Here is a 14,628-nt window from a genome sequence, read left to right on the forward strand (position 1 = left end):
GAGAAAAAATAAAAAAGAGGGAGGCCAACCCTTGACTGCTCAGTACATGAGGTCCATGAACTGGAGGGTAACAAGAATGGAAAAGATGCATTTATTATAAAAATGCTCACCAAAATACTATGCTGCTTCTTAGTTCAATCCAAGTGCTCTACAGTATGTCAGTCAAATATCCAGAAGGTACAACCTCAACACCCACTACCTGCATGGAGGTTTCATCTGTGTAGAGCCCCGACAGATACACCAATCTCACAGAACAGACCCATCTTCAGAGATAGTTCTCGAAGTTCTTCACCTTGGTGGGTAAAATAGGGGAGTTGCTGTGAGTGCACAAACACTGACCGACAGAGTAGCCAAAGGGGCCTCTCTGTTGTTAAACAAGTGCACTGCTTATTTCTCAATGGCAGAGTTTCATTTTACAAAAACTAAATCTTAATTTTCTTTGGTTAACAACAAGGACTATAAACTGCTCTGAGCAGCAAGATTTAATCAAATTTATACAATGCACAAGTAAAATTCACAACCTGCTGTATATTCTGGCTATAATGTTCTTCATATTCTCAAAGTAACAGAAAATACTGTAGAGCATCCCACTGTGTGCCTACTGTTAAAAAGCATTCTTAAGACTATCTCAAATCTGAAGTGCTTCAGTAGGCTCTGGTAATCAGCCTTGTCTCATTAAAAGCAACAGGCATTCCTCCTCCTTCGCCCTGGGTCTCATGAAGATTTTCTAAAACGTAACATGTAAAGAAGATTTAGTTTAATGAGATCTCAGTAACATCTCTAATTCTCATTGCTTTCAGAGTTAACACTTCTTTCTCCATTATCAGATGTCCACCATACCGCCCCAAAAACCCCACATGCAAGAAAACATATTTATTAAAATCACAACACACAGCAATACTGTGTCATCAAGAGATCAAAAAAATTTCCTTATTTACAACTTTGCAGTTAGCTTGATGGCCCTAAATCAAATGGTGCTGTGTTTTCTCTAAACATAAGAATCAGATCAATAAGATCAACAGAGCACCAATGAAAGGTCAATAAAATGACTTTTCTGGTAGGATACAAGTAGGGCACTGGAAAAGGCAGATACATGCAAATTCAGGACAGCATTATAGCAGATTGCTGATTTTAAAAGTCCTAGGACTGGTCTGAAGGCTGGATTGCTACTCATGAAGGGAAGAAAGAAGCTGAAGTCATTAGAATGGGTCTTCTGCATTTTGTAATTTTTTTTTAACTCTTTTTCCCCAGAAGCATCAAGCCTTGCAGACTAACTGAGCCACTCTATTCATTTCCTCTAGAAAGCCCAACATAGGCATCCGATGGTGGCCACAGCTTAGTACAGCATAGAATGTATGTACAGAGCTATATGTAGTGTTTTGGCTGGGATAGAGATAAATTTCTTCGTAGTAGCTTGCATGGGGCTGTGTTTTGGATCTGTGATGAAAACAGTGATGATAACACAGAGATATTCTAGTTATTGTAGGGCAATGCTTGCACAGCATCAAGGCCTTTGCCGGTCCTCACACCACCCCACCAGTGAGTGGGCTGGGGCTGCACAAGGGTTTGGGAGGAGACACAGCTGGGCCCAACTGACCACAGCGATATTCTACAACATATGATGTCACGCTCAGCAATAAAACCTGGAGGAAGGAGCAACAGGGGGATGTTCAGAGTGATGACATTTGTATTCCCAAGTAACCATTACCCATGATGGATCCCTGCTGTCCTGGAGCTGGCTGAACACCTGCCTGCCCATGGGAAGCAGTGAATGAAGTTCTGGTTCTGCTTTGCTTGTGCACGGCTTTTGCTTTACTTCTTAAACTGTCTTTATGTCAACCCACACGTTCTTGCACTTTTACCCTTCTGATTTTCTCCTCATCTCCCTGAGGGGGGAGAGTAAACAGCTGTTTGGTGCTCAGTTGCCCACTGGGGTTAAGCCCCAAGGAAACATTTTAATTCTTGGCTTAGTTTTCAGAAGACATCTGCAGAACAAACAAAGGCTTACATTCAGTCTTATCTCATCAGCTTAGTAAAGATCATTATTCCAGAAGATGGTGACATTATACTACACCTCCTTAGGAGGCATCATGCTGTTTAAGAAAAAGCAAAGGTAGCTTACAATTATTAAATAGTATGGTAGTTCATGCAACACCCTAGCAAACCTATTCTGAGCCCACTGGCTGAGGAAGCCCTAACGCAGAGGAGTAGCTCAGAGTTCTCGAGTGTCTGAAATATGGGGTAAGTTAGGGTTTTTTACCATTTCAATGGCAAAATCCAAACATGAGATGAGAAGACTAGAAGCTCCGATTTTCCTCCCCCTTGAAGATTTTATATTGTACTTGGCTATTTTTGGAACTTGTCAATATAATGGAAGATCAGAGACTTCCTAGGATAATAATTATTTTACTTAATGTTTGTCTTCAAAAAATCTTAACAGTGGAAGTCACTTGTCTGTGCTAACTGGATTTTGGTCATCCAGCAGGAAAGTGGCACTTTGAAGTTGTTTTAAGATGGGACATCAATAGCTAAATCTATCAAAAAGTACAATAATTGTAAAAATTTGCAGTTAAAAACAACCTACTGACCTTTGCATGCTGATTTCCAAATGTTTCTGAAGACACTACCAATGCAGAAGTGTTTGCCAGCATAGTTACCACTGCAAGCTCCAGGCTATGCTCTGTTTCCCAATTCCTAATTTTTATACAAGGCCCATTTCCGGAACATCCATGCACCCAAAATGAACATTTTTAGCTAACAACATGCTTCTGAGGTGGGAAATTATTCTTACATGTTACAGATGAGGGAATCAAAACCTGGACTGTGAAACTTGCTCTGGGTTACTCAAGAACCCTGTGGATTTGAAGACCTGTGCTGTGCTCCCCCAAGGTCTGATGCTCCACTTACAGCATCCGCAATGTTGGGAAAGCATGTCATGCACAACTGATAAACATCTAGGAGATCTACACAGTTTAGGTGCATTGCTGAAGTCATGTATTTTCCCTTGAAATTCCCAAATATATGTGAAAGAATTGAAATTTTAAAAAGGAAACTGAGGCACAAACAGCATACAACAGAAAAACCTGCAGAAAGTTACACTACATATTGTCTATAACACCCAAGTCTCCAAATAACATTTTAGCATCTTGTATTTAAGCATTAAAGCAGCATATTTAAAAGTGTATTTCTGAATAACTCAGACATTTAAGAATTCCTTCATTTTTCATAGTGTGTTATTTAAGTAAAAACCCATACTGTAAACCCTTTGCATACATTTATTAAAATTTGAGCAAGTTGATGTTTCTCCATAGTTTATACACAAGCTAAAGGTTCTGCTGCTCTTTGCACAGCTCATCATTAGCTGAGGTTTTCATGACAAACTGTTATTTTCCACCTCCTCACATCTCAGTGACATCTCACCACCTGAAACACAGATGCGTGGCAAACAAAACACACCACACTAGTCAGACACTACAGAAAGGCCTGTGGATTCCAGTACATTAAACAAGATTATCTGAGACAAACTCAATTAATGTACCATACATACAGACAAGCTGAAACAGATTTTCAGCATGGTCACTTGTAAAATCTGAAAATTTTTTGCATCATCTGGTTTTTAATTGTGTACAATTTCATGCTGCAGTGACTACAGAATACTCAATCACAATCTAAGTTAGGACTCCAACTTACACAGCACCTTCTGTTCATCACAGTAAACAATAATTCTCATACAGCTGCTGCTATGCAGAAGTATAAGGAACTTAATTGCTGTTTATTTTGAAAGTCACTTCTCAAGATCACTGTTCTGTGATAGGAGGATCCAGGTTCCAGTCAAGGACACAAAGGCTTCAGGCTATATAAGGTTTACAACAATGGGGTGTGGGGAAAACAGGAAAGCAAGGGGGGAAGCAAGGGAGGTATCCCAGAAAAAAACAGAGAGACTAACCTATGACAGAGAGGAAAGGATGCCGTCACCAGAAGGTGGTCAGACTCACAAATTTTAAATCATTGTTTTAACTGCTTATGCCAGAAGCCCAGAATATTCTACAGCAAGTGACAGACTAATTGAGACTTCAAGCTTGATTTCACACTGTGTTATAAAAGTTTATTTGCAGAATTGCCCCAGAAATACTGCAATTTGTATTTTAAGCTTGAAGAGCTCCACACAAGGAAAGCTGTGATTTCCCATTACACCCCACACTAACTGTGTTATCTAACCACAAAGGCATCACAAATACTTAGAAGCAAAATAGCAATGAGACTCAGAGCATTATTCAAGGCTCACAGTTCGACTTTAAGAAACAAATGCATAAAGAAATGCAGCTTTTTCCAGAAGATTTGCTTTTCATATTTAGGCAGTCCCATTGCCTGAGTAGGTTTTCTACTTTTTTTCCCTCCTGATAGACTGCAGAGGAAACAAAGCTCTGGAAGACATTTTTCACTAACAGAACTGTTCTGCAGATATGACTTCATCAGTCCTACCTAAAAGCAAAAGAACTAATTGCTTGCTGGAAGACTATACTTCAAAAGCAAGTCTGGCACAAGTAAACAGCACAATAATTTAGTCATATCTTTGTTACATTTTAAAGCATTGCTGATTTGTCAGGCTTAGAATACTAACACAGGACTAGTTTTAAGTCTCTTGTCATTACTTCCAATCACAAATGTCTTCCTAACAATCACCAAAATAATCCATATTTCGAAAAGCTCTCAGATCCCCAGGGATCCAAAAAAATTAGTTATAGTGCATGAAAAGCTTTATTAGACTAATTTGGGCAGGTTCTTTATACCCACAAGGAATAAAATAGGCTAACAATACATGTTCAGGTCAAGGATTCTGCCCCAACACACAAAAAACCTCTGGGAAGGGTCATGTTATCTGAAGCACCGACTGGCTTCTGTGAGCGGGGACTGCCCAGGTCAGACCTGTAACAGTGAGACAGACAACGGGACAGCACGACAGGGAGAGGCAGGAACGCCAGGGGCAGACGGTCCCTACGCTGTACCTTCCACTCAGGATATCACTTCAAACAACGTTCCAGTCAACTAGGGTTAACTGGTTTTGCTTTCAAAGCAAAGCTGTGGAACTCAATACATTTGAGTCAATCCAGCCTCTTCAGGTTCAATATTGTAATCAAAACCCAAAAACAAACACAAAGTAGCTGAAAAGACCTGGAAAAAAAACACTGTTCAAAGGATTACATGTAATGAAAAAAAAAACCAAAACCAAACAACCCTCAAGTGCCTGGACACTGGTGACAAAGATGAAAAGTACACTAAACTGGTTGATTTTCCACTTTAAAAAAATGCGTTTCTGTGTATATTAAATATTCCCTTTTGCATTCCACATGAATCCTGTCCTGCATCCTTCTGTGACTTTATTCTAATTTCACCACTTGTAAGTAAAGTTCTGTGTACTTTACAAGATTATGACCATCAACTAAAGCCAAGCAAAGCTTTCAAACTCTTGCTGTCACTTTTAGCCCCTGGTCAGTACAGGGAAAGGATCAAACACATTTTTTCTATTTTTGATGTTTTCTGCTTTGTTTTTTTTTAATTCTTAAACGCCACTCCATTGTACTATAGAGAACAGGCAGGAAAGAGGAAAAATACAGCAAGAAACTCACAGGGGGGGGGGGAAAAAAACAAGACAGTAAAATCACAAGGTTAATAATACTGAGAAAATTCAGAATTAGTTACAGTTCTTTAATTTTATTTCTAGCAGATAAGAGAGATGAAAACATTTACTCCTCTGAAAAAAAGCAAAAAGGTACATGTGTTCAGTGTACAAACAAAAAAAATAATTTCTTTCGTTCACGTATGTAAAATGAAATGTGTATCTATCATGTTACTACAACAAAACTGTTTGGCAATTTAATTCCAATTTCTATAGAAGTTGAACCAGAAAAACCATTTGTATGAGTAAACTCTATAGTATAATGAATATTTTCTAGCCATAATCCATATCAGAACATTTATAATTACTGCACTGCAGGATTAACAACATGAAGAGTAACACACTTCCACTTTCAAGTATTTGAAATATATATATTTTTTTTCAGGTTACAGTGTTTCAGTAATTTATATTCCAATAGCATTTAGTAAAATTTGACTTGCTGTTTTTCCAAAAAAGACTGCTCTCAGTAAGAGGCTTTAATTACTACACTACATTTCTCATACTTTTTTGTCTTACTTTTTTTTTTGTAAGTATGAATTTATGTATAATGAAGGATAAAATTTTAATAAGTTAACTGTCTAGAGGTTTTTTATTTTTTAAACAGCAGCTAACAACTGCATGCCTATAAATAATTCCTTGCAGAGATGAGTATCCTCCACCTCCTTCCCCTCCCAAGTAAAGGTCATCAATTTTTTCTACAGGTAAACTCTACAAGAGCTGAATTAATCCAGTCTGAGGTTAATTGTTACAGGCTTGAGGGCAAAAGTCAAGGTCCAGAATAAAATATTTAACACTTCAGCATTCTGCTCATTTTCAACTACCTCATCACATATGAAAGAGCCTCCAAAATACAAATCACAATTAAATACAACATTCTAAATTATTATTTTGTCACGTGTAAGACACATGGGACTACTCCAGCCATCCACATAAACTGGGGTAAGGCATCACCAAAAGTAAAATACTGGGTTTCAGTTTAGACTTCTTACAAAACAGAATCAGTAAAGCAAATCATTAGACTATGTGCAATCTAAAAATCACTTGATCACAAATCAAGAGATAATGGCAGTAGCAAACAATGATTTTTTTCGAAGGAATTGCATTTAATTTTTGTTTAAATTGTGATGCAGTTCCACCAGTAAAGCATGATAAAGGCAACTTTGAGAATACAAGCTGTATTTTTAAAATTAAACCCTTATGAAAGATCAAGAAAGCTCTTCATGGTTAACTCAGTAACTACACTACCTACGTAACGTTTTCTCTATTCCTCAAAGGGATGCACCACAATCTCTTGATACAGTTATTTCCAGCAGAACTCTAAATTTAAACAGTCACAATAGATTCTATTTTATACTATCATTTTCTGTTAGGAGATTCTGTTTCACAGTCTAAAGAGTAGCAGACATGTAAATGTGACCCAGTGAAAAAACACAAATGTCCATTTCTGACTTTAGAATTTTATCAGTAATTTCATTAGTAGAGCTCCTGCAATATTATTAGACTCAATGGGGCCAGACATAACTACTGCTATCCTTCTTTCAGAAATTCCAAATTTAGAAAACATATGCTCACTACTGATCTTTTGAATATACTGTTTTATTAAGAAATAAAAAGAGACACTGAGAATATCATAAAATGGCAAAGCTTTGAAATAATAAGAGAGCACTCAACTGTCATGAAGAAAAAAAGCCCACCAGAACCTTCACAATCATTTAAATTAAGTGAAGAAAAGTTATATTTATCAATATCTTTTTGGCAATATAATAGCTTTTGCTCTCTGCCAACTAGTTCAAACAGCAGATTAAAAAAAAAAAACAAAAAAGTTATGCAGTTCACTAAGCCAGCAAACTGCTTTTAATTAAATTATTTGAGGAAATGTAAGTAATGCTTTTGTTACTTGTGTTATAAGCATTGCTCTGTGTATATACTGTAGCTGAAATTAATATTTATTCCATAGTTAGATAATCTTCCATTAGCTAATAAAATTCAGTTGTGAACTTACAAACCAATTTTTCCCTGACCATTCAGTTAAAGTATTTTGAATGACACTTCATTAAACATTAGCAGCCTTCCCAATATACTATAGTTTGCAAAATTATATTAATGGAGTATCTTCCATTTATACAGACTCTCTCCTCACTAAGAACTCCTAATTAATTTTTGAAAAATTAAATTATAGCATAACCATAATAATTTCTTTTCAGAAGTAATAATTGCTGCACGGATTTATTCTGTATGGTACCAGGTCCCCCTAATCCCTTTTCAACTGCTACATGTGAGAAAAGAAACAGATATCACAGTGCAAGAGTGCTCAGAACCTCCCAGGATTACCTTACAGATTTATTCTCAAATCCAGGCCTCACACTGAAAACAACAATAGACTTTAAACACTATTTTTCATTGCTCTGCTATTAAAAAAAAATAATATTTTAACTGACTTATTGTGAGCTATAGATTGTTAATGCATTGTATTTAACACAGAACTGCCTGATTTTGCTCAGTTACTGTATAAACAATATTTGTTCAGAGTTTATGTTTTATTATTGAAAATGTAGTAAGAAATAGGAGAATAACACTAAACCTCAACACACCAAAATGCAAGGGTCATATATATTTTTATATCTATACATGCATGTATATATATACACCTATGATAAATCACTTCCTTGCAAGCTTTTCCTATCTGTCACACACTAAAGGAATTCTTGAAGTTCACAGTCAAAGCTTCTTATGCCCTCCAAACTCCTATTTTCACAATGAAATCATCTTAATGTCAGCTACTTCGCCAGCATTTTCATTGCTGCTACTCTACAGCTTCACCAACTCAAGAGTTACAAGCACACAGAGAAGTGAACAGAATTCCTGAAATACAAATTCTGTCCTTGTCTAAACATGAGTTTCTCAGTAGATGTGCGTAATGTGCCGAGCTTTTGAAATACACAAGTTCATTTTCTGTCAGTTGAAAAATAAGGTATGTTCTTAAATCCTGATAATATTTGCTTGTACATTCCACACAGACATAGAAAGAATACATTTTAGCGATCAAAATGTTAGTGCTTACAAGTGAACAGCAGCAATTTCAATTCAGGGAAATCCTCCAATTTCTTTCTATTATATTGATTTAGGTATTTTTAACAACTCCCAAAACATCTTAAGACAGAAGCTTATAGTGAATTTTCAGTTGTATACAAAAAAACATCTACAGTCACTAAAATTTATATACAAACAAAATTGAGCTGCCCTAATATCTGACTGAATATACTCTTAACTTCTTGCATTCCTAGCAAGGTATTTGTATGACCATACGAAACAGACTGAACAACTTGCTTCTTATTTGTGGCTCATTACATGGATTTAAATTTGGTATGGATTGAAAAAATACAGAGCAAAATGTATAAGAATTTCAAACTTATCTGATCAGTTTTTCAGATAGTGCATGGGGGGAAAAAAAAAAAAAAAAGAGGCAATCAAATTTTACTTGATCTCCTTTAGAAAGGAAAAAGTCAACGTCACATAAAAAGGCAAAGAGAAGAGAGATCAAGAACACCACAATCTAGTCCCTTTTGTGCTCATATTGCATAACACACTTCAAGTGCAAAATTCATCAGGAAAGAATCTGTTAGAGGAAAGCACAGCCTGTATGACACACACTCTCGACAGGGTACGAAGTACAGGACAATGCAAGAAGACTTCCATTTGTATCAGGAAGTCAAACTCTACTGATGATACATGACAGGGTTTGGCTATTTATTACACAACAGAATTAGCCTTTGACTTCAAAAAATAAAACAGAAACCCCAACAACTAAAACCAAGTGCTCTCAGTCTCTCTTAGAAATTAATCTAAATGAAGTCCGTATTTGTAAGCCAGGTATTTAAATGCAAAAAGAACTCAATTTGACAGTTGCCTGTATAAGCACATTTGGAAATATGTTACCTTTTCTTTATCCAGAGTATATGGCACGTGGCATAAGGAGACAGAATTAAGAAATCTTCAGTTTGCCACTTAATAATTTTTCAGAGGCTAATGTTGCAAGCTCAACAACCTCCCTTTAAAAACATTGGCACTGCTTCATTCTGCATGCTTTATACAAAGCAAGAATGTATAGAACAACCACTACAGCAACACCCATACACCTGCACAAAATAACACCAGTTACAAATGCACATTCTACAACAGCAGAGGAGCTGTAGAGGGCTGGCTCCTGTGAGGACAGGCTGAGAGAGTTGGAGTTGTTCAGCCTGGAAAAAGAGAACAGTCTGTCCAGGCCTTTTTGCAGCCTTTCAGTACTTAAAAGGGGGCCTGGCCTATAAGAAAGATGGGGGCAGACTTTTTAGCAGGGTCTGTTGCGGTAGGACAAGGGCTAATGGTTCTAAACTATAAAAGGATAGATTCAGGCAACATAAAAGGAAGAAATTTTTTACAATGAGGGTGGTGAGACACTGGGCCAGGTTGCCCAGAGAGGTGGGAGATGCCCCATCCCTGGAGACATTCAAGGCCAGGCTGGACAGGGCTCTGAGCAACCTGATCTAGTTGAAGATGTCCCTGCTCATTGCAGGGGGTTGGATTAGGTGACCTTTGAAGATCCCTTCCAACGATTCTATGATTCTATGACACACAAAGATCATGGCATGAAAGGAAGTGGAAGGAATATTTAACTTCCCTTTTACCTAGTAATTGCTGCCCACAAACATTAACAGGCATTGAAAGTTTATTATTTCACTGAAACCCTTTTATGCCTTGTTTCATCTGGTACATGTCCTTAGTCCCTCCCTGTCAACAAGTGTTGCTAGTTCATACTTTCTTCAATAGGATCCTAGTACTTTTCAATATGTAGGCCAGGTGTTATAGCATTGCTGTGAGCTGACCCTGCCTGGACACCAGGTACCCAGCAAAGCCACTCAATCACTCCCCTCCTCAGCTGGACAGGTGAGAGAACATATAACAAAAGGCTCGTTGGTCGAGATAAGGGCCACAACAGATCACTCAGCAACTACTGTAATGGGCAAAACAGACTCAACTTGGGGAAATTAGTTTAATATATTATTACCAATCAAATCGGAGTAAGGTAATGAGAAATAAAACCAAATCATAAAACACCTCCCCACGCCTTTCTTCTTCCCATGCTTAACTTGACTCCCTTGAGTTGACTTCTCTACCTCATTCCCTGAGTAGCACAGGGGGGCAAGGACGGGGCCTGCAGTCAGTTCATCACACATTGTTTCTGCAGATCCTCCCTCCTCAGGGGGAGGACTCCTCACACTCTTTCCCTGCTTCAGCCTGGGGTCCCTGCCATGGGAGATGGTTCTCCTTCACAACCTTCTCCAACATGGGTCCTTCCCATGGGCTGTAGTTCATCCCAAACTGCTCCAGCCTGGGTCCCTTCCATGGGGTGCAGTCCTTCAGGAACAGACTGCTCCCGCCTGGGTCCCGCACAGGGTCACAAGTTCTCCAGCAAACCTGCTCCAGCCTGGCCTCCTCTCTCCATGGGTCCACAGGTCCTGCCAGGACCCTGCTCCAGCGCAGGCTTCCCACAGGGTCACAGCCTCCTTTGGAAATCTACCTGCTGTGGCATGGGGTCCTCCACAGGCTGGAGACAGCTCTGTGCTTCACGGTGGACCTCCATGCGCTGCAGGGGGACAGCTACCCTCACCATGGTCTGCACCTCAGGCTGCAAGGGAATCTCTGCTCTGGCACCTGGAGCACCTCCTGCCCTCCTTCTTCAGTGACCTTGGTGTCTGCAGAGTTCTTTCACATATTCATTCCTCTCCTGCATCTGCAATTGTGCAGGTTTTTTTACCCCCCGTTCTTAAATACATTATTGCAGAGGTGCTACCTCCATCACTGATGGGCTCAGCCTTGGCCAGCGGTGTGTCCATCTTGGAGATGGCTGGCCTTGTATCTGTCACACACAGGGGAAGCTTCTAGCAGCTTCTCACAGAAGCCACCCCTGTAGCACTGCTGCTACAAAAGCCTTGCCACATAAACCAAATAAAAGTGTGGGACTGTTTTTGTCTGTGGTTACATTTTTAATTTTTATAATTATATGCACTTTATCACAGAACAGGCAAAACAAAGCATTAAACAAATCCTGTTGCCCCAGTGTCCCTACCATTCCCCAAAAAGCACACTCCCTTACACTCAAACATCACATGAACAGGCTATTAGGATAAAGTCATTCTTCACTTTCACCTTGGCTGGCCTGGGTGGAAGTTAAATCTCTGAAAGGTAAACAGACAATGCAACCTTTCTACTTTAGGTCTTCCTTACTTCTCTCCAGACTCACATACCTGAATTTACTCTTCCCCAGACCAGCACCCTTCCTAGCAAAAGGAAAAATAGGAGATTTGTTTACTGTCTTTACCTTCTGGTGGTGAAGCCACCACCACTGCATTCCTAAACACACAACTTCAAATAAAAAGGAATCAAGTGGCCTGGCATGTATGGCTGAAGAAAGAGATCAAATACAATCTTTTCAATGACATTTTATATAAGCTACTGTTCTGATCCTTCTTTCATTTCCTAAACTAATGTTTTTTGGTTTTTAATTTGAATGTCTTCTATAGTGGCATCCTATATAGCAAATTTAAAACTACTGATGATAACCTTTGTTTCCTAGCTACCCTTTCCAGTCTTTTAGTAATAACCCATAAAACTCTAAAGACTGTGGGCTAATATTAAAAAAAAAAAAAAAAAACACTACCCTGAATTTGCTCCTATTTGTACAAGGTAGCTTTGAAAGCAACCTCATTCCTAAAAAGAATTTTAAAAATACATTAAGTTGTCTTCTCTTGTTTGCATTCCTTCTGTGTCACACCAAGGAAGCACCAATCAGTGGTCCATGCTCACCCCTGTACAAAAAAGACAGCAAGAAAAATCACTTCCACTTACTTGGTGTTAATTCTGGGTTTCCTTTTAAGTTCATCATCTTTGGAATTGAAGGCCCATATATGTCTACATCAAGTAAACCAACTTCTTTTGTCTGTGTAGGGAAACAAACACAAAAAAGCATTCGTCAAAATGGCTATCTTCCTTTATAAATTATTAGTTGAGTAGAATATCAAAACTGCCCATAGAAATAAAAATATTATCTTGATTTTAGACAGAAGTCATCACTGTTTCCTTTCTCTCTAAATTGCAATTGAAGCATGAAAGATAACAATGTCTCTACTAGTTGAGCCAGACGTCTTCACAAAATCTAGATTCTCGATACGCAGAATCCTCACTTGTACATTTTCTTACTTACAATGTAGACTACAGACTTTATACTAACAAACATTATAAGCAGTGATCTCTCTACTCCATGTACATTTACACAGAAATAGTATTTTAACTTTTTTAAAAAGGTATGAAATTTCATTGTGTAACAACCAAGCAATGTTTCTAAATATATTCAAATTAATGCAATTTGAATTGTACTAGTGACTACAAGGAACATCAAAAACATAAGAAATATTTTTATCTTCCACTTAAGTGGTGAGAGTAAACTTTTGGAGACATCTTGAAAATACCTAAATGCAAGTCTCTGAAGCCAATTAAGCAGGTATAACATTTTAACCAAATGCATTTACACCAAAGAATGCTAAAAAATGGGTTTATTCAACTACATATGGTACATGAGGCAATAAACTTTAAATAAAAATTATAACTATGTAGGTTAGACTTACAAGATTCATTTCTATGTGCTTTTTTATAGATATACATTCATATTTTGTAGAAATTAAACTATTTTTCCTACAGATGGCAAGACACACTACCAATTACCAAGTTCCACAAATTAAGTAGTAATGAGCAAGCGCTTTGAAGTGTTGAACGTCAAGTGCCTCTAATATAAGCTAACTGTATTCAACATTTTGCAAAACATTTGCAAGTATGTTTAAGAGCTTGTTTGAAAGGTTAAGGCAGCAACTGGAGCTTTTCCAATAATGCCGGATCAGTCTTTCACTGTTGGTGTTTCAAATTGCGCACCTCTTTTTCTGGATGAAGCTTTCATGATTTGGTATCATATATTAAGCCATTTTGTTATCACAGTTCTGACGGGAAAGAATGAGAGAAAGCCAAAGGCTCAGTGGTAACAATCAAGTTTCTGGTTAGAAAAAGAGTATAATGAGGCTTTTAACACAAGTCTACAGCATCTCTACCCTTCAATAGGATTTCTAAACAGGACGTACATTCTGTGGCATCACGGTTTGTTTGTTTTGTTAAACAGAAATGCACTCGGATTAAAAACCTACGTATTCAGGTCACTACTTTAAATAAATCTGAAATTCAATTACGATAAAGAAACTAAATCATAGAAGCCTAGACACATGAGAAGCAAGACTGACCCTTTTTACTAAAACATATATTTTTTGTTTGGGGCTTGTTTTTCTGTGGGCGTTCCTTTCTTCTTTTTTTTTAACCTACTGATAGTCAACCCTGAAGACACTTTGAAAAATACGTTTTTACTACAAAAATCAATCAAATTTGGGGTTGGTTATTCAATATTCTTTTTTATTAAACAGAGCAAAGCATATGTAATTACATGAATTATCTCAGGTATTTTAATATTTCTTTCTTTATATCATCTTGTGAAAGCCATTACAAAAAAGTTCAGGAGCTACTCTGACAAATTATTCTACTTCTTGCACAGTGTATGAAAACTGCAATTTCAGAAAGATTGAAAAGACCCATTTTTACACTAGATTTCAAAGACATCAACAACAGTATGAGAGCTTCTTTGTTCTTGTACAAAACGCATATTTTAGCAGATTAGAAAGATTCATGACTCAGTCCCTTTATCTGTGTCAGCAGCTAATCGAACCCATCAAAACATCATCTAAGGGCTGTGCCACCTAATTGCTTCTCAAATGAAAGTAAATATTTGCAGAAAATCCTACATAGTGTTTTAAACCTGGCTGACATCCCTTCCCTCAACTTTTTGAGGGGTTTTTTCACCCCAACAAGGACCG

The 14,628-nt window shown here is 37.7% G+C and overlaps 1 protein-coding gene across 2 annotated transcripts in view; it reads right to left on the minus strand.

The window, feature by feature from the left end:
• NUBPL (NUBP iron-sulfur cluster assembly factor, mitochondrial) overlaps window positions 1-14,628 on the minus strand; it is an 83,729-nt gene that overhangs the window by 53,902 nt on the left and 15,199 nt on the right. For both annotated transcript variants that reach the window (XM_082058736.1, XM_082058737.1), the window contains one exon: window positions 12,569-12,659. In XM_082058736.1, coding sequence (XP_081914862.1) covers window positions 12,569-12,659 — 91 coding nt within the window. The remainder of the gene's footprint in view (window positions 1-12,568; window positions 12,660-14,628) is intronic.

The sequence above is a fragment of the Streptopelia decaocto genome (assembly GCF_964273445.1).
Source record: "Streptopelia decaocto genome assembly, chromosome: 7".
Lineage (NCBI taxonomy): Eukaryota > Metazoa > Chordata > Aves > Columbiformes > Columbidae > Streptopelia > Streptopelia decaocto.